The sequence below is a fragment of the Cyclopterus lumpus genome, chromosome 7 (assembly GCF_009769545.1).
Source record: "Cyclopterus lumpus isolate fCycLum1 chromosome 7, fCycLum1.pri, whole genome shotgun sequence".
In the NCBI taxonomy this organism is placed as follows: Eukaryota; Metazoa; Chordata; class Actinopteri; order Perciformes; family Cyclopteridae; genus Cyclopterus; species Cyclopterus lumpus.
The window spans coordinates 9,842,089-9,860,894 of NC_046972.1; the positions used below are offsets into that span (position 1 = coordinate 9,842,089).

The window sequence follows — 18,806 nt, forward strand, 5'->3', positions numbered from 1 at the left end:
GAAAACGTATTTAAAAAAAAGCCCCCGACCAATAGCCTGAAATTATTCGCAATTATCTGTAGTTGCCAAGCAACAGAGAAAACAGCTTCACAGAGGTTGAGCGAGTGTGTGAAGCAGTGAAACTGATGTACATACAATACAAACAATTTCATAGCAATTTGAGAGTTCGCGGTTCACATGTTTTCTCTCTTTTAGTGTCTTTGTCTGTTTCTTCCTCCAGACGTCCCCAACAGTCTGTTTGAGGCCCTTCAAACAATCTCTAGCGGGATGGAGATGGACGCCCAGTCTGGTGGAAGCAAGGCTAGTTTGTGGAGAACTTTCTTCTTAGTCTTATATTTCTTTAAGTTTTGTTCTGTATGGTTGGCCCAGGCCCCTTGACGACACTTTACTATTCATTTTGAGGGGGAAGATTATTTAACTATGATGTTACCCTCGGACTACAGCTATTTCAGAATAACTATCAATGACTGTTCATGCTCTGGCTTGCAGTTGGCGATGCACTTTAGTACCAAATGTGCGCATGTAGCCATGGTTCACTAAAGCAGTGACAGATTAAGTGGTTTCACCGCCTTCGTCTGCAGAGTGTGTGAGCACGAATCAGTGAAATGGTGAAGCTGAAGGAGCAAATGTTGTGAGGGGCCTGAAAAGTACATTTTACTGCGACATCTAAGACATAACGTATAGTGAATTTACGTTTGTTGTTGGGGAAAAAAATACATTTCACCAGACAGAAACACTACTTATCACCCAACTGATCCTCAGCTGTCACCATTTGTCAAATACAGAGAAAATATTTGTGTGTGGCAAAGACAAATGGAAGGTGTAAAGCCCAAACAATATGTTCACTGTAACTGCTACATGAAGCGCATGAAATGGAGCGACCGGAGCATCATCAGCGGCCATCAATCTGGTCGCTCTGAGCGGAAGACAGGAGTAAATGTGCGTGAAGCCAGTTCACACGAGCATGCAGAGGCTAGAGGACGGTAGAACCAGCTGGTCACCTTGTCGGTCAGTGGGGTGGCCCGTGTGGACGTAGAGGGTCTGCTGACTCTGTCTGATGGCAGCGGTCAGGGGAAGGTCGGCCTGCATCACCCACTCCTGGTTGTTGCCGTTCACAACCGTTTCCGTGGGCATGGCCAGAGAGTGACGCTTGGGCACATCCTTGGTCAGGGTTGCTAGTGACTGTTTGGCCTTGAGAAGGACAAACGGATGCAATTAGTCGCAAAGGAGAGAGATAGAGAGACAGAGAGAGAGAGAGAGAGAGAGAGAGAGAGAGAGGTTTTCTGGTTTGTTTTGAGTCAATTGGTGTTTTTTTATCTCACTGTTTTTGTGGTCTATATATTTCTGTGTCATATGTGTGCACAAGTGCTTGTTGAGTTATGTATCCAGAATCCTACTAAGTCTCCGAGTGGATGCAGGCAAGTGAGTTCTCCCCTGGGCTCCTCATGCGGTTGTTGCCTCATGAAAAATGCAGCTGTATTCATGTTTGTCTTTTGTTGTGTGAAATCTCTCCTTGCCTCTCCACAGAGCCCAGCGAAGAAAAAAGGAGGAGAAGAATATCTGCAGGAGGTTTTTGCTGTTTGCCTCCTTTCAGGGAAGAAAGTCAGGGGACGGTGTGGTGTAAAACTGGAGAAACTGGAAATGATGAAGCTTTTCTTGAAGTTTAATGCAAACGTTTTCTCGGCAGAGCCTCTTCACAAAGTACAATTCACAATCTTTTAGCAGGAACCACAGCGAGCTGCTGTAGCCTTGGGAGACGTGTTTTTGCAAGTGTATTTTGTGTCTGTCAAAAGTGTGGTTTCTTTGTGAGTGTGTTTTCTGATTAGCCTTGACTTGTTGGTGTTTCACAAATTCTTCAATTATTGTTATTGTGCAAATCTTATCATCATGCTAAGCAACAACAGGCTGCAAATCAAGATGGAAGCAATCAGCTTCGCTGCAATCATCTCTACCTACCAGCGGTCTAACGATTATCAATCATAGTCTTTAACATGCAAACCCCAACACAATCACAAACCTCTGGACTAATCATTAATTGTCAGAATATTTTCACCCCAAGCATAACGTCGCTCAATTAAAACCACATTCAGATCAATCATAGCGGGAATCCGTGGAATCACTGGTGTTAGGATCACTGGGATCGATCAGGGTCGGCTGAGGGTTAGTCAAAACCGTGCAGCTGAGGGGGGGGGATGGGGGGGATGGGGCGTTCCTAAACGACAATTAGGTCACAAGTAGGAGAGATTTCCAGGGAGCATGAGGGTCAACAAAGGAAAAATTTCAAAGCTGGGGGACCATCTTACCGCCATGACCCTAGGAGAGTAGTCCCTGTCTGCAACCCGCTCAAACACCCGGATCTCCATTCTCTGACTGACACAGTTATTCATCTGGGGGTTGGAGACATGACGGATGGCTATACTGTACATTCAAAGGCTTTCTGTGTTTGATTATATGCAGTATAAACAGACAGACGTACTACACACTCTTGAAACAGTAATGGAACTTAGAATCTGGGCTTTTTTATTTGCATCTTCATAAACTGCTAGTATTTGTTGTGAATATGATCTTTTCCCGGATCTTGTCAGAAGTTTCAACTTGTGTCATAGCCTTGATAACTGTACTTGTTGTGTTCAGGTTATGTATACTATATATACTATACTAAAATACTAATACTAAATATATAATACTAAAACACAAATCTCATTTAACAATGGTAAAGATACATGTTTTTTAAAAGCATTAAAGGGAGCTGTCTCTCCGCCTGCTCGTCTGTCTGTCTGTCTGTCTGTCTAGTTACCCTCTCCCGTCTGTCTCTCTGTCTCACCATGGCCAGTTCAGCCTCCAGTTCCTTAATGCGGTTCTCCTTGAGGTCGAGCTGGGAGCGCAGCATCCCCGTGTGCTCCGTGGCTTCCTTGGTCTGCCGCCGCAGGTCCCACTTCTCTCGCTCCAGCAGGTCCTTCTCTTTGGCCAGTGCCTTCACCGCATCCTCGCTCTCCTGGTAGACACAGAGATCCTGATGCATTGTTTCACATACCGAGCATACCCTCGAAAAACAAACCTAATGGGTCAAACCTGTTAAATAATGGCACCGAACCCAAGTCAAGAAGAAGAGAAAGGTCTAAATTGTTAATGTCACTACTTCCTGTGTTGTCTTGTGATTTTTAAATGACCAAACTTCCTAAACCTGCTGTATATGTTAAGTCACAGATACTACCAGAAGTTATTTTGCTTGGAAATGACACCATATAATGCAAAAGGAATACACATATTTGAGCATCTAATCTTAATACCAGAACAAACTATATTTGTCGTCATGTAAACATTGTCACAGTGAGTTAAATATGCAGAGCTTAACAATGTGCTCATTTATCTTTACACTTGAGTAGAATGGGCACATTAAGGATTATTATTCCTATCCAGAGCATGCACACACATTTCTGAGGAAGAACACGTGTTGACTTATTTATAAAATCACTCTTTGTTGTTGCTTGGACAGGCCGTGTTGTGCAAATGTGAATCCGACCAACACAGCTACACAAGAAGAGACGAGAAATGGGTGCCGTACTTTTCTGTGCTGCTCATAGTTGCGTATGAAGTCGCGGAGCTGCTCCTCCCGGCTCTCCAGTGTGGCATAAAGCTGCTGCATCTGGTTCACCAGGTCTGCTTTCTCCACCTTCAGACGCTTACGGTCCGACTTCATGGCTGCAAGGAAGATGAGAGAGAGAGAGACAGAGAGAGGGTGGGAGGGAGAGAGAGAGAGAGAGAGAGAGAGAGAGAGAGAGAGGGTATTGATGGTGAGTTAAATCACAGAAGTAGTTCCCTTATGTTTCGAACAGAGTTGTGCACACCGTGATTGAGAGAAAGACAACGTTTTATGGACGTCTATTCCCAGAGAGCAGCTAAACAATAATAAATGCTGCCTTCCAAGGTTACTGACGAGTGACTTTAGTGAGCAAAAGGATTTGTAACATTGGCTAGGCCTATAAATGACAGTCTTTGCTTTTTTGGTTTTGGTCAAAACAGTTAAACATTCAGACATATTAACTGCAGAAATGTGATTCATGTGCCGCATTTCTTTTTTAGCTCAGGACTTGCAGATTGTCGCAGTTTATTCGTGAATAATTATGACGTGCTTTCAGATATGAAGCGTTTTAGGTAAAAACATGAAATACCCCTGCTGGTTTTCGTGTGGCGTGACTGCGTGTTGATAAAGGGGTGAATCATACATGTCCTGTCAATCTCCTCTCTGCTGCTGGATTCTTTAGAAGCTGGGTCTCTCTTTTCATCTATCTTTCTGCCACACTCTCTCTAATCCTCTGGCTCCTCACCCACGCATCATGATAAAGAATATGGTTCAGTGTAGTTATTCACAGAAGCTCTAATTTCGTCAAAGACAACATATCCTTTTTCTCTCCTCTGCATCTTCTGCTTGCTCTGGATTATCCCTCTTCACGCAAGGCCATTTTCCAGACATCTGCTTAAAACCGAGTCCCCCCCCCCACTATCTTCCCAAACTGACAACATGGAGTTTATTTACAGTTTATGTATTCTCACTGTGTCGGCCCACCTTTCTCTTCTTCACTTTGACGTCTATTTCCTTGCAGTACAGCAGCGCTGACTCCTAGATATTTCATAATATCACACAGCTCTCTGTTTCCCTCTTGATGCTTGTGTTCCCCTTTCTTTTTCTTCAGTCTTTTATCGCCCTCCGAGCCAGCTGTGTGTCATTCATTAACTTATATCACAGCCTGGTTAATTGCATGACATTCACAAGTTGTTGTCTGGGGAGCATGCTCGGGCAAGTGGAATGGAAGCGCACTTTTACAAAGACAGATTCACCCTCTCGTTTCTCCTCCATTTTCCCCTGTCCCCCCCTTCATATCTCGACCGTACACCCGTTCTTTAGAGGTGGAATTCACGAGCAAAACCAATATTCAAGCCCAACTAGCCGGCGAATGAAGACAAGAACAATCTCTCATTGGCCAAGAGAAACAGGAAACCTCCGAGCACCTGCTTCAGGAAGTGAAATCAAAGCCGTCTTTGAGATGAGCCAAAAACACTGCTGCTGCCTCACATCCTGCACCTGTGACCGTTTGGCAACATCAACCCTCCTGGTGTCGGATATAATAAAGCTCTCACTGTGACTCTGTAAAAGGGTCCATTCACATTCACAGCTCGTGTTAGTAATGCTACTTACCATTTATAACGTACATATGAGCACTTTTATTGAACAAAGATGGTCCTGGGCTCATTGCACTCACTTGAACTAAAGAATGGAGGTGAGATGGGGAAGTGGTAGCATGTCTGCTCCTGCTGACAGCCATATTAATAACCAACATACTCTGTGGCTTGGTCCAAGCCTCCATGAATTATTACCAAATGAAACTAGAGGGGACCACCATGGACACCAGGGACACCAGACCCGAAACTAATGTGTGTGGCGCTCGAGGAGGAGGAAGACATGGAGAGGAAGCTATTGGAGAGGCTTCAATATAATATTCTGTTTATGGTGGAACAGTATCCGTACCTTTTTACGCACCTTTATTCTGTCTTGCCATGCAGTGCAGGAATATAGTATTCGGGTACTTTTTCAATCATATCTGGTTCAAGGACAATCATTGACCATCAAAAGTCCAATCCACTGTTCCCACTGCTACATGTCAAAATCAAAAACACCTGCCTGTATCATGCGCTCCTGACATTCTCTAAAATCAGTGTTTTTTAAGCTCACCACATGAAGGCTCTGTAGCTAACCAAAGCCCTTGTGCTGTTAAGTAGTTGAATGTGTGCATCTACTACTGCAGTGGGCTAAAAGCCCGCTGGGCTCTTCTATGACGCTTTGCTACTGGTGGGCTTACATTACGACTCATTAGTTAGTGTTCAGACACGAGAATTTCAATCTTCTCATCTAATTCCACGTATTTATAGATAAATACATTGCTTGAATAGAGAGAAACATACATGTTTATTGTATATAAAGTAGATAAACAATGACTGGATGTTGTCACACCTGGATGTCAAGTTGGGTTTTTGTAGCAAAAGGCTACAAGGTAGCCTATGAGCTGGTTACTAATTGAGCAGTTGTATTCTCAATTAGTCATACTTGTGTTGAGTCTTGTGTCTTTTATTTAAATGTAGTTGTTTGTTTGGTCGATGTTGAGTCAGTATACTTTGCCGTTCTGCTTCCTCTTAGTAAAGTAGAGGTTGTTAGAGTATGTTCCAGTCACATCATACTGCAGGGGGAGACATGTCTTGAATGCGTAAACATGTCACAACAGGAACTCCTTTTGTAATTGACATCAATTCAAGCTCACCAGAGCTGCTGCTGTTCGTGAAGAAGCAAACTACAAACCAGCTTTACAACCAGCTGCTTTTCAGGCCTACAGGGGGGGCTTGGTGAGCTATCACTTTAAAACCCATTACATGTTAGAAGGCCTGATTCCTGGGACAATATAGTCTCAAACATTATTCAGCCATTATTCAGGAAAAAGACTTTCGGATACTTGACTGTAAAGACACCAAATAAAACTGAGCCATCTCGTTCACTCGTTCCGACCTAACACCGTGCTTCGTATTGCACACCCCACTCACTGCTATCCTTTGGTTTAATAACAACCCTCATCATCTGGTGTGCCCCATCTATTATGGTGCAAATATAACAAGATCCCAGCCGTGATTTCAGCTGAATTACTTTCCGGCCTTTCTGTTTTCAACTTGCGCTAACAATCAGGTTCACTGACTGAGGAAGATGGATAGTTAAAAGGACAAGAGTGTGTGCCAGCATAGAATATGCAGTGTGTATGTATTTCAATGAACTAAATACCGTGCTTTAGCGAAGGCCGCTTTCTAAGTTCAATTCACCTGCAACGACAGGGTCACAAAGGTAGACCGACTTATCACACTCCCCCAGAAAATTATGTTCTTCACGTCAATGAATGAAACCACTCTACACTGATGCTACTCCATATGACTTCAGCCCTAAAGAGAAGGGACAGGCTTTTAGTCAGCTCTTAACATAATTATTTGGTGGAGAGAACAAAAGAGACATCGGCTCATTGGAGGGAGTCCATGGTTCACAGTTTGGGATTTTAAATCTGCCAGCTGAATAATGAAGTAGGAGCCTCGGGGCTGCACAGTGTGCTCACCTCCTCAGCAAAAACAAACTCATTGCTCGCATGAGGTTGATATCGGAGTTGGTGCCATACAGTGCCATCACTGTAGAGCATGCCTTGTTACTAGTGTACGGACATCTTTGCCGTCATGGTGATATAACAGGCTCATTAAAATAAATTAACGTTTTATAATCTACAATCAACAAACCTCAGCAAAGACATTTGACCTCCGTTACAAGTTTATGCACAAACTAGAAGGTAGCCATTAAAAAAAAGATCAAACGTGACACTAATATGTGATCTGTGAGTACATGAGCTATTTAAGGAGCATAACTGACTCACGGTATCAAGTGGAAAATCAAATCTTGATCCAGTAACAGTACCTCATTACTCACCTCTCGGTCTTCACTGGATCCCAAAACAACATTTACTGTCACTGTAATCTTGAAAGGGGTTGAGCCTAATTTTTCAGGTGCAAGCTATGTGAGTCAGCTGCGTCATAGATTCAGATTCAACGGTGGTGGCACAATATCTCTCTGTTTAACTGAGGTGCACTACATTACCACCGGGGGGCCACTGTGACCCAAACCCATTCAAGACTACTGCCAGCAAAGAGAAATAATCCCTAAAAGACTTGAGAAAACACATCAAATTAAAATTGAGTCTTTGCTTTTTCTTTTTAAAGAAAGAAGCCAAGACACCACTAAAACTGCTGCAATGACTTTAAAGTCGTGACGTCGAGTAGCCTGATGAGATGTCGCTAGTGAAGGTAGAGGCCTTGAAGTCAAGGACAGAGCTGCTTTCTGAGTACAGTGTAGCGTGAAATGACACTAAACAGAGCAGGCAAACTGTGCTATGATGATACATGGCTGTCTGCTGCTATGGACGGACTGGGAGTCCCTCAGTGACAGTAATTAGCCAAAGCAGAAATAGCTAATTAAAAACAGCAGAGAAGGCCAGCTATACTTATACAATGCATTGAACACAACTTTGATGAGAAAGTCCAAGGAAGAGTCGCGTAAACACCTTTCAGGAACAGTGCCACTGCATTAGCCTTCACTTTAGGCTTTTGAGATCACTAAGACAGTTTCAGTTCATCATCATTTGTGTACTTTAACATCGGTGGGGATGAAATGACTTCAAGCAGCAGCTCTTGGGTTGGATCGAGTGCCCACAGGGATCATAACAAAACCTGCAATTGAGAGAGGTTGGCAATTACCCACAATTACAATTATAGTGCTCACAGGCTCGTGTCTGGCACCCAGTGGGAGTGAGCTCAGGCCTTAACATTGAAACGTTGTGGGCATCACACCAAACAAAGGCAGAGAGGCAGACAGCGAGGGAGAGAATGAAGAAAAAAAAGACAGAAAAGTACCGTTCCTCTCTGCGTTCTCCATTTTGTATTCATAGGCACCAGCAAATCTGCACGTAATTTACCCGCAAACCGAGTGAACCATTCCCAAAGTAAACAGGTATTATCTCGAGAGGCAGAGAGTGGAGGAGAGGATGATGATTTTCATTCACGCTACTTCATCACTCCAGCCTTTTGCTTTTTCATCCAGAGCAGAACCACAGGAAAAAAAAGACATGAAAACAACAACAAAAAAACACAGAGCTACTCTGCTTCACAATAATTGTTGGTAGCACTTCAATAAAAAAAACACCCAGGACCAAACATTGCTCTTATTCTTGGAGGAAAACTCTTTGCCAGAGCATCTGGTGGGATGTTCACAATATGCCAGCCTTGTGAACACTGGGGGATATCAAATAGAGTCGACATTTCTCCTCCAATTAATTGGCAGCACACAGAAATTGCTGCAGTTAATGACATATTTACAAGAACATTAGGCCTGTGTTTTTGTAACCTCTGTAAAATTGCATTTTTTTTAAAACTGTATTATTAACCCTTCATATACAAGAAATCCCAAGACAAAGAATGTTGAGCACTTCAGGATTATTAGAAATATACATAACCAGGCTCAATCAAGACTTGGAATCGTCACGATTTATTGCAAAACATATTGAATGTTAGGTCGGAAGTAGCCTATAATACACTGTAATAGTAATGAAATTCAAATGTGTGCAATAAAACCAAAATGTGATTTCAAAAGTAAATGAGACATACTAAACAAAGTGCCAGTCTGACTGTTAAACCGCATTTGAAACCCTCTACGAAAGAGAATCAAAAGGGGAAGCGACAATTTCTGTGACTTTGCTGAACAGACGATTCAACCATCACATACATTTTAATCAGCAATTAGCCAAGTGTGATAAGTGTAGAGCAAGCAATGCAAGGATTACACTTATCTTCCAAGCACTCTCATATTATCAACACAACTGCTTCCATCAGTTGTACAACAACAGTCAACACCATGAATGGCTTTAAGGAAAGGGTGTGTTCATTGCATCTCGCCTTTTGGTGTGATGGCACTTCTGCCTTTACTCGAGGCCGGATGTGGATGACCATTTGCAGCTTTTGTTCAGGCACAGATGGGACTCTCTCTGTCACAGAAACATGCTACAAACCGTCTCAATACTCACCGACTGTACAATAATTAAAGGATCTGCGAGCTAGCACATTTGTCTGTTTCCGTACCTTCACAGTAAATGTCTTTAATTGCAGATTTTTTAATTTACTTTTCATAAAACATTATCACTATCTTTTCATTTTCTCCTCATTGGCCCTCACGGCCGTGAGAGCTCATCAACATATAAAGATGAACAAAGTTCCCTTCTGCGTGCTGTCAGTTATCACCAGTAGTGTCTAGTGGCCAGCCAGTATCTGCTAAACAGGACGTGAATGCATTTGGTGTAAAAAGCTGGAAAAGCAGCGCAAACAAGAAAATAAGATGACAGACGTGTTTCTACACGAAACAACTGTAAACGCTCGATACAAAGACAAAATTCACTGGCTGCGCCCCACCACATGCAAACAAAAATGAAAAACGCTTTTAAAAAAAAGAGTATCTGTCTGAGCGAGCCAAAGTGTCAGTGTATGAAGATGGAGTGTGACAACCAAAACATCTGGGAACCAGCTCCTGTACAGGCCGGGTCATGTGGAAAATAACAATGAAAAATAATAATAATTCAGAAATCCTGCTGCTTTCCCCACCAAATGCAAATGTATATTATTTTTGATCTGGCCAACATCTCTACTTACTTGAACGTAAACTTATGCTCTGTTGCTCATGAACAAAGCTGTAAGAGTGAAAACAACAACAAAATAGCAACAGGAATGCCTTCTCACTCAAGTTCAGAGCCAATGTGTCTCTCTGGACCTACAACAGAACCAAACTTAAATAGGACAACAGCCAATTTCACATGCCGTGTAACTAATTGCAGACCAGATCCACCCCGCTTAACGCTTCTGCTAAGCTAAGCTAACCAAAGACACTCTTTATAAAGCTTCCATTAGCCGCTCAGTGCTGTCAGTGCCTGCTGGGCTCTGTAGGCTTCGGCCTTCATTAACAGGCCTGATTCATACAATTGACTGTATCAGCCTGTGTGCAGTCTGTTCAGACAGTCAAGCATCACAGGAAGAGATGAGCATTTATTTGATGTGTTGCTCTATTCTACTCTGCCACAGTCGGTTTTGTTTGTGTTCAATTCTTCCAAGAAGCGTAGGCTGCAAGTGTCAAGTGAAATGTTGCAGCAACAAAATCCCCTGACAGCATTTTCTGTGTTTGTCTGATACCGAATGGCGGTTTTGTGCTCTGCCTCATCCCCTGGCCGATGATTCTTTGAGAAGAATGATTCCCTGCCACGCTGATGACATCTTTGCTTGATGCCCTGTAATCCACTGTGCACTGCTTAGCAGAACTTGTTCATTATTTTAGCCTGCGCCAATATGAAGGCAATATGTGAGGGAAGTCACAGTTTCCATAGAGTCAGTTCAATCAATAGACATGGAGCGCAGGTGGTTGCTGGTCATTCAGTGAGAAATCTGTACTGAGGGTGGGCCATATGGCCAACATATATTTCCCCCAATATAGGTCATTTCATATTTCCATAACGATATATATATATATATATATATATATATATATATATATATATATATATATCACAATTTAATAAATAAATAGACTATAAGAAATAACAACACGGTAAAGCCTATTTTTTTAATCTATAAATGAAATGTACTGAGTATTAACTTAAGTGCAAAATGAGCATAACTGTCTCAAGTTATTATTCTTATTATATAGGTGGAGGCTTCAAATAAGCCTAGTTGGCTTTTTGTCTCTTCCTGCACTGTGATATTCATTTATCTCTGTTGTGATTTTATTGTTTGAATTGTGCAAATAAAAAATAAAAAATAAAAAAGTAACATCGTTAGTGATCTGAGGGGTAATGTAAAGTGGAATTCAATTAATTTTGAGTCAGCATGTGCTTGTTTTTATCAATGACGTAATTGTGTATTGCAATTTCTTGACATATGATTTCATCACAATATGATTTCTTGAAAGACAATAAATTATCATATTGAATTATTGCCCGGCCTAATCTGTACTACACATTGGTACTTCATCAGATAATCCAGGGTGCTCAATTTAGATAATTAAGTGTTTGTGGTAACCTGAAGACACAAGGTCACTCATTTTCAACTTGAAATACAGAAATACATCACGTATTCACAGAGCTTGTTATTGTTATGGGACAAGACAAAGTCAACTCAGGTTAAAGTCAAGAATGAAGTCTACTGACCATTTCAACACACAACATTTACCTTTGAAGTTTTTTCGAGGTAATTGAAACTAAATTTAGTGCATTGCTCTGATAATTAAATATGTAAGGCGTGCAGCAATGCAAGACCTGCTTATTACTGTCTTGAATATATCTTCCTGTACGGTTTAGGTAAAGTTAATGCAGACATCGTCCCTCATCTTTAAATTAGACTACAGTGGTGAGACGGTGGAGCTTCGACACTACATTGTGCTGCATATAGGCGAGCCCGGGATGAGTGGGCGGTGCTGAGTGGGAACTGAGCTGCGTGATGTGCCTGCAGCGTGGAGCGGCGTTTTTGAAAAGGTAAAGCTCTCTTGAGCGGAAAACATGCTAATGGCACATAATGCAGCTAATGGGGCGCATTAACCACACTGTTATGGACATTCATGTTAACATTAAACAAGTAAAAATGAACCGATTTTAAGCCCTAAGGAGCAAAATGGAGCAGGTTTTACTCTAAATGGCAAGAAATCAGAATGTTGTGAGCAGGAAGTGAGAACTTCACTCTGCTGCATACTTCCAATGTTCACAGTCACGCCTAAAAGGGAAAATCCATCCAAAACTACTTTGGTTGTGTTCATCAAATTGGGGTTTGCTGAATTTACACATGTGTTAAAATGTACAGTAGGCGGATATAACTTCTTTCTCGTTGTGTTCATTGTAGAAAACTACTGTGTGCTTTACTGCTGAACAGGATAAGAGGTGAAATATGATGGATTGATGTATACGGAAGTGCCTTATGCATGTTTGTTAACAAGCTCTTTCGCAAATGTTAACTTCACAAGTAATAATATAAGTTATACGTTTTTTTAAAATTCTGGTTTAACTAATTCTGAATTAGGGTTGCACGGTGTACCGATACTAAAAAGGTACCGCGGTACCAGTACGTTCAAAACGATACGGTTTTGCATATTTTTAGTATCGATACTTTATTAAAATAGCGCGATCAGAGCTCCGCTTTTTTAATGCTTTAATGCTGCCCAGCGCGTTGACTGCAAGGGGGCGGGGCTGCGCAGCGCTCACACACTAACAGGCAGCGCGCTCTCACTCAGTGATCGCTGGGGAGACAACATGGCGTCACGTGCAGGCGCCTTTTGCGCCTTTTTGTACAAAAAAAAAAAAAAGATGCGGAAAGCCCACTGATGTACAGACAGTGAAGGAAGGCCCACTGACATACAAAGACCCGTCTGCAAAACGTGTTTCAAAGCCACTCAGACCAAGGAGCAACACGTCAAACATTACAGCACCTTTCAGACAGGCACCCCGAACTTTTCAAAGAGTTCAAAGAACGACAGGTAATCAAATGTGATTATAAACATGGTGCACACCTTAAGCTCACCCACATACAGCCTAACACTGTAGCCTTAGCCTTTGACGACCAGGCTATATGATCATGAGGTCACAATGCACACACGTGTACTAAATGAAACACAATTAATGCAAAATGGCTACATGCTGGTGGATCTTCAGCTAAGTATTTTTTATTTTAGTTAAGGAAAAATAATTATTCCATGATTTAAGATAAAATATGAACTCTACAATTGCTCATACTTATGGAAGGAACTATGTAGTCATCTGGTCAGATACAGACAAAAGGCCTACAGAGCCGTGTATAATCAACGCTCTGATGGCACCATGAAGTTTTCATTAATATCTTGCTGTAGGCTAATCCTAATATTAATACCATTTGTTAAGTGTTGAAAAAGCTGGGAAGGAACAAGCTGGTAAAAAGGGAAGTTTTATTTATTACTATTATAGATAAATATACCAGTATCGTATCGTATCGAATTCTGGTATCGTATCGTAAGTATCGGGTATCGTGATATTTATGGCAGGTATCGTATCGAAGTTAGAATTTGGTATCGTGAGAACCCTATTCTGAATACGTTTAATAGACAAGATTTTATTTCAAAAAGTAGTGAATGTTTTCACATCCTCTCAAATTAAATTAAAGCAAATGGCTTCAACAAGTGGAAAAGCATGTCAATATTCACAGGAATATTAATTAACATAATCCCTTAATACTCTTGTTCATCAATCTCTTGCAGCGTCATTATCCATATTGAATAATAATAAAGATGTTAGTGTTTTAGATAATACAAACAGCTTCTTGTTCCTTACCTTGCAGCGCCTCCTTGGCTCGGTCCAGCTCCTGCTCCTTCTGGGCCAGCTGCACGCGGAGCTCGGTGGCAGAGAGCACGTCGGCCGAGCAGCCTCCCTGGGTCTCCTCCAGGTCCTTACTCAACATGTCCTTCATCTGCCGCAGCAGGTGCACCTCCTCTTGGAGCTGGGCCACCTCCTCACGCAGCAGGACTGCAACACACGAGACACAACAGAGCTTTTGTAAGCTGACATCAAAATATGGCTCAATACATTATTATTATTATACATGCGTGTGGTTCAGAGTGAATCAGTTTTTAGGCCAAAGTAACAATTTCCTTCCTGTAGCTCGAGAAGGCTCACATGCATCCTGGAATCCAATCTCAATCTTGCAGAGGTGCGTTAGTTTTGGATAGCTACACCAATGCAGCGAAGATTATGTCTGAAAATTGCCAGATTGCCGCAGGTAAACATCACATGGGTTGGATGGGGTCCAATAGATGACGTCTTTGATATAATAATGAAATGTTGCTGCTCCCTGTTGAACCTGATAGTGTCGGCAGGAAGTATAAATAAAGGAAAGAGGCCCGCTTCACATTTAGTGACTGGTTTAAAACAAGCCACAACAGACAAATGTTACACTTCAAGTTCTCACGTTAAATAAATATTGAAATAAAAAAATATGACGTTTTTGCACATTGAATGTGCTAGTCTAGGTGGAGTCCAGGGGTGGATTGGCCATAGGGAGTACCGGGAGTTTTCCCGGTGGGCCGGTCAGTAATGGGCCGGCAGTGGCTGACCTTATTTTTTTATTTTTTTTGCATGTAAAGACGCATAAGAGGCCCAGTGGCCCTATGATATGCCCAGACTAGTAGTCCCTCCAACGCATTTTGCAGACCCCCCCCCCCCCCCCCCCCCCCCCCCCCCCCTCGTCCAATCACCTTTAATGATGAGCTAATGACACATCATTAGCAATCTGTGAGAGAGAAGAGAAAGCAAAAATGGAGAAAAAACGAAAAGGCGGTGCAGAAAAACTGAAGGAAAAGAAAAAAAAGCTCTCGCAACTGATACTGCTAAGAGCAGAAATATAATAAACATGTTTGCTGCTGCGGGGGCCGGCGGCGGTGGCGTAGCCTCCGGCTCCGGGCTTTGGCTGCGCCGGGTCCCTCTCAGGAGGTGTCGTCGGACAGTAAAAGTGAGGCTCCCGCTGCCATGGTGGTACAGGAGGGGGAGGAGATCGGTAGTGGTGATAGCAGGTGTGTGTGATGTTATTAAGGGCTTGTGTGATTATATGTACAGTACATCAACCGACCGAGTTGGCACAGTATCTGCGTGCGGATTGTGGTGGGCCAGTCTGGACCAAAAAGTCCAGGGCCGAATTTTTGTCCCAGTCCAGGCCTGGTGGAGTCTATGTGGAGTACTTCATATAAGGATGAGTGGGGCCATTCTACTCAATTTCATGCATCCTCAAGGCGGAGGGGGGGTGGAGGGGTGGGGTGAGGGACACTGCTCAGCCCCAACTCGCATGGCTCCTCTATCAAGTGCCTCGCATAAATTACACTTCACACTCCCACATCCCAGCACCAATATTACTCTCGGAAAAAAAAGAAAATCCATCAGAGACGAATGGGAGAACGGAGAATAAGAGACAAAATATACCAAAGCACCGTGAGAGGAACAGAATAATTCACTTTGGCTTTTTAGTTAGTCAATTCATCTACTTGGCATTCTGCGGAGCATCAGTGGAAATAATCCTCTACATTTGCCCTTATTGCCTATTTAATACTGCGTGGTGTCTTTAACTTTTGCTACACCATCAGCGATATTAAGAAATCTGTAAAGGAGCATTTAGAAAATATTAAGCAGCTTTACATTACCTTCAAACAATGCCTGGCTATTACACTAACAGTTCATCTCTCACTCCTCTTACAGCACACCTGGTGTTACTCTCCCATCTTCCCCTCCTGCACATCCCATGGATCACTTTAGCTCTCACCTTTCCTCTCATGAAACTAAAATGAACCTTTAGAACCGTTGCACTGCTTGTATGACGTGCACCTGCCTACCAGGGCTTTTGAGTCCTTTAATGTATGTTCACTGAATACATGCAAGTGGCTGAGGGTAAGAGCTGCTCGATGAATAACAAAAATGAAATGTAAAAAGGGTTATTAGGAGAGGAATTGAGAGAAGAACGTCTGCGAGTTTAGTGTCATTATACAGAGGTATACTTAATCGACCCGATATTAAAACCACATTTTACGGAGCAACTCAAGCAGCAACAACTTATTGGCAAACCGAAAGCCCTTTCTGGAAAACACCGACCGCAAGATACAGTTCATTGGTGTTTAAGAATCCTAATATGGTCACAGACGCTAATTGATTACTTATTCATTTAGTTTGCATGTATTGATTGTGCATGGCAGAAAAACAGGGAGTCAAAGATAAAGGGCAAGGACTCTGAAAATGTGTGTTTTATCTTTTATAGCAAGCCATACATACTGGCTAAGAAGAATGATGTTCATGACACAAACTCCCTTATAGAAGGAAGTTACTTCTTTGATAAATAGGGTGATATGTTGACAACAAATTTGATTTTAAACGTCCCACAGCAACTTGTATAAACCACAACTTCAACATTAAAAAACTATTCACGCAGCTGTGAGATTGATTGCTTAGTGTAGAAGGATAGATAATGAACCAAACAATTATAGAAAAATGGATTCAGCGCAGCAACAAAGAGAGGAAACTCAAATTGTTATTGTAATCTGCTCAGATGTAATTGTACACTTCCTACTGTTTATCAGTGGAAGTGGATTACAAGTGTAAAAAAATAACATTTCAACCAAGTAACAGACAAGGAACATGGTAAATATATACACTTCAAGGTCCAAACTAAACAAAGATAAATAGCATGTTGTTATCATGCAACATAGAGCCAAACTTCCAGATAACATAAGACTCTGTGACTTTGACCCCAAAAAACTAACGGGACATATTGTTAATTAATAGGTTCATATTTGTATTTGGGGTTTCCACTCAAATATACTTACATGCTTTTATGTTCATAAAGACTTTATTACCGTATTTCAGTTTGTGGGTTAGTAAGCACTCCAAATACCCAAATGTATGTGCACAAGCACTGACACAGTCTGTTTTTCATTTCTCCTCTAAGCTTTCATCGTCATCCTCCATTGTTCACGAACACCATGAACTCCCTTCTATTTTAATGTGTTAAGGCATTGTATTTAGTACTTACCTTTGTGTATTAAAAGTGGTATATATCAATGCACTTGCCTTGCCTTACTGTCAATGGCCAATTGACTTTCACATTACATTTGTTTGTCAGACGTTTGTCCAAAGCGATTGCATTCGACCTCTACAGGAGAGCATAAGGTGGCCTCATATTATACGCGCATCCCTTCCGAACAAACAACTAAGAGCATGATCAATCCTACGGCACTTGGAGGATTAGACTGAGGTGTGGATGCGTACGGAATATAATGACATATACAGTATGTTAACCCAGGAAGTGGAATAGCACCACAAAAAACTGCATACTGTACAGGATGTGAGCTGTAGAGAATATATACCAATTCTCACCCTCTCCCAAAAGATTCACGAGGAGACAGATGCTTCCTGATAAAAATAAGCCAATGGAAAATATGGAGAAGAATTTAATTTAACATCCTCCCGCTGATTTAAATGAAACATTTAGTGATTCACTTACTGAAGACAACCAGGTGGTCTACGGGAAAAACTGTTTGCAGCATGATGGTTAAATTTGTTCACTTTACCAGCAAGAGGACCTGCAGCATCTATGATAGGAAATGCAAGATGAACTGTCATTCGTTGGGAGCGTGAAGGGGGAACAGATATGTTATTGTCTACTCCAGCTTTGTGCAGGCGAGCACAGTGCTGAAGCTCTCCAGATAAGACAGTCAGAGGGGTGGGGGGGTGGGGGGGGGGAGACAGCCACCTATTTTTCAACGTCTGCATCGTCTCATGGTTGGTGAGAAGCATGCATAGTAGCTCTGCATTACAAATGACGGTCTGACTGGGAGCCTCCTGATAAGTGCAATCTCCCCTGCCCTTCCCTGCAGGACTCCATGAAGCTCATTCCCACAGAGAGTCCTTCCTGCAACGTCGGCCAGCGTTTGTCAGGCTTATAGCTTAGCATGCCTATGCTATGTACTGTATATGCAAATTAATAGAATAATCATGCTTCTTTTCTAAAGGTATTACATTTTGTCTCACGCATGCATAGAATAACAGACTGACTTATAAATGACATATACAACGACTTCGAGCCGACTGCCTGTATACAAAGCTGATTGCTTTTGAGTTTGAAGTGTTTTATGAAGCCTTACAGCCGAAGGGAAGTGAGCCAATTTATTCAATCAATCACAAAATCAAGGAGTGGTCATTTTAGACACATCTTACTAGGTGTTTATGATACTGGACATCCATGAAGTGTTTTCCATTTTCTTCAGATTTAAGTCTATAAAATGACTTGGGTACATCTGGTGGAGAGATTTCCATTGGAAAACATCTCAAAGCACAAGCAATGAAAGTTTTTATTGATGGAGGGGTCTGAAATAATCAAGAACCTGAATAATCGCCATATCCCTGAAAAAAGCATGAAAAACCACTTACATTTATACTATTTTCAAAATCAATGGCTGGTATTCATATTAAACATGGACCGTAGATAATTTCTTAAATAAAGGTTTCAGTGAATTGTAAAATAGAATGTAACCCTGGGAGGAAAATATTATAAATACTACAGCAAACATATACAAATGTTTCCAGCTCCACTCCCGGGCAGTTATTAACACTTCTGGCCGTAAGAACTTTAGGACACACACAATC

The 18,806-nt window shown here is 41.9% G+C and overlaps 1 protein-coding gene across 7 annotated transcripts in view; it reads right to left on the reverse strand.

Annotated features, from left to right (window-relative positions):
* kazna (kazrin, periplakin interacting protein a) overlaps positions 1-18,806 on the reverse strand; it is a 101,480-nt gene that overhangs the window by 6,167 nt on the left and 76,507 nt on the right. For 3 of the 7 annotated variants that reach the window (XM_034536199.1, XM_034536198.1, XM_034536203.1), the window contains 5 exons: positions 13,959-14,150; positions 3,566-3,702; positions 2,825-2,995; positions 2,304-2,387; positions 1,002-1,191 (listed from right to left, as the gene is read on the reverse strand). In XM_034536199.1, coding sequence (XP_034392090.1) covers positions 1,002-1,191; positions 2,304-2,387; positions 2,825-2,995; positions 3,566-3,702; positions 13,959-14,150 — 774 coding nt within the window. The remainder of the gene's footprint in view (positions 1-1,001; positions 1,192-2,303; positions 2,388-2,824; positions 2,996-3,565; positions 3,703-13,958; positions 14,151-18,806) is intronic. The other 4 variants (XM_034536200.1, XM_034536201.1, XM_034536204.1 and 1 more) reach the window with 2 other exon arrangements.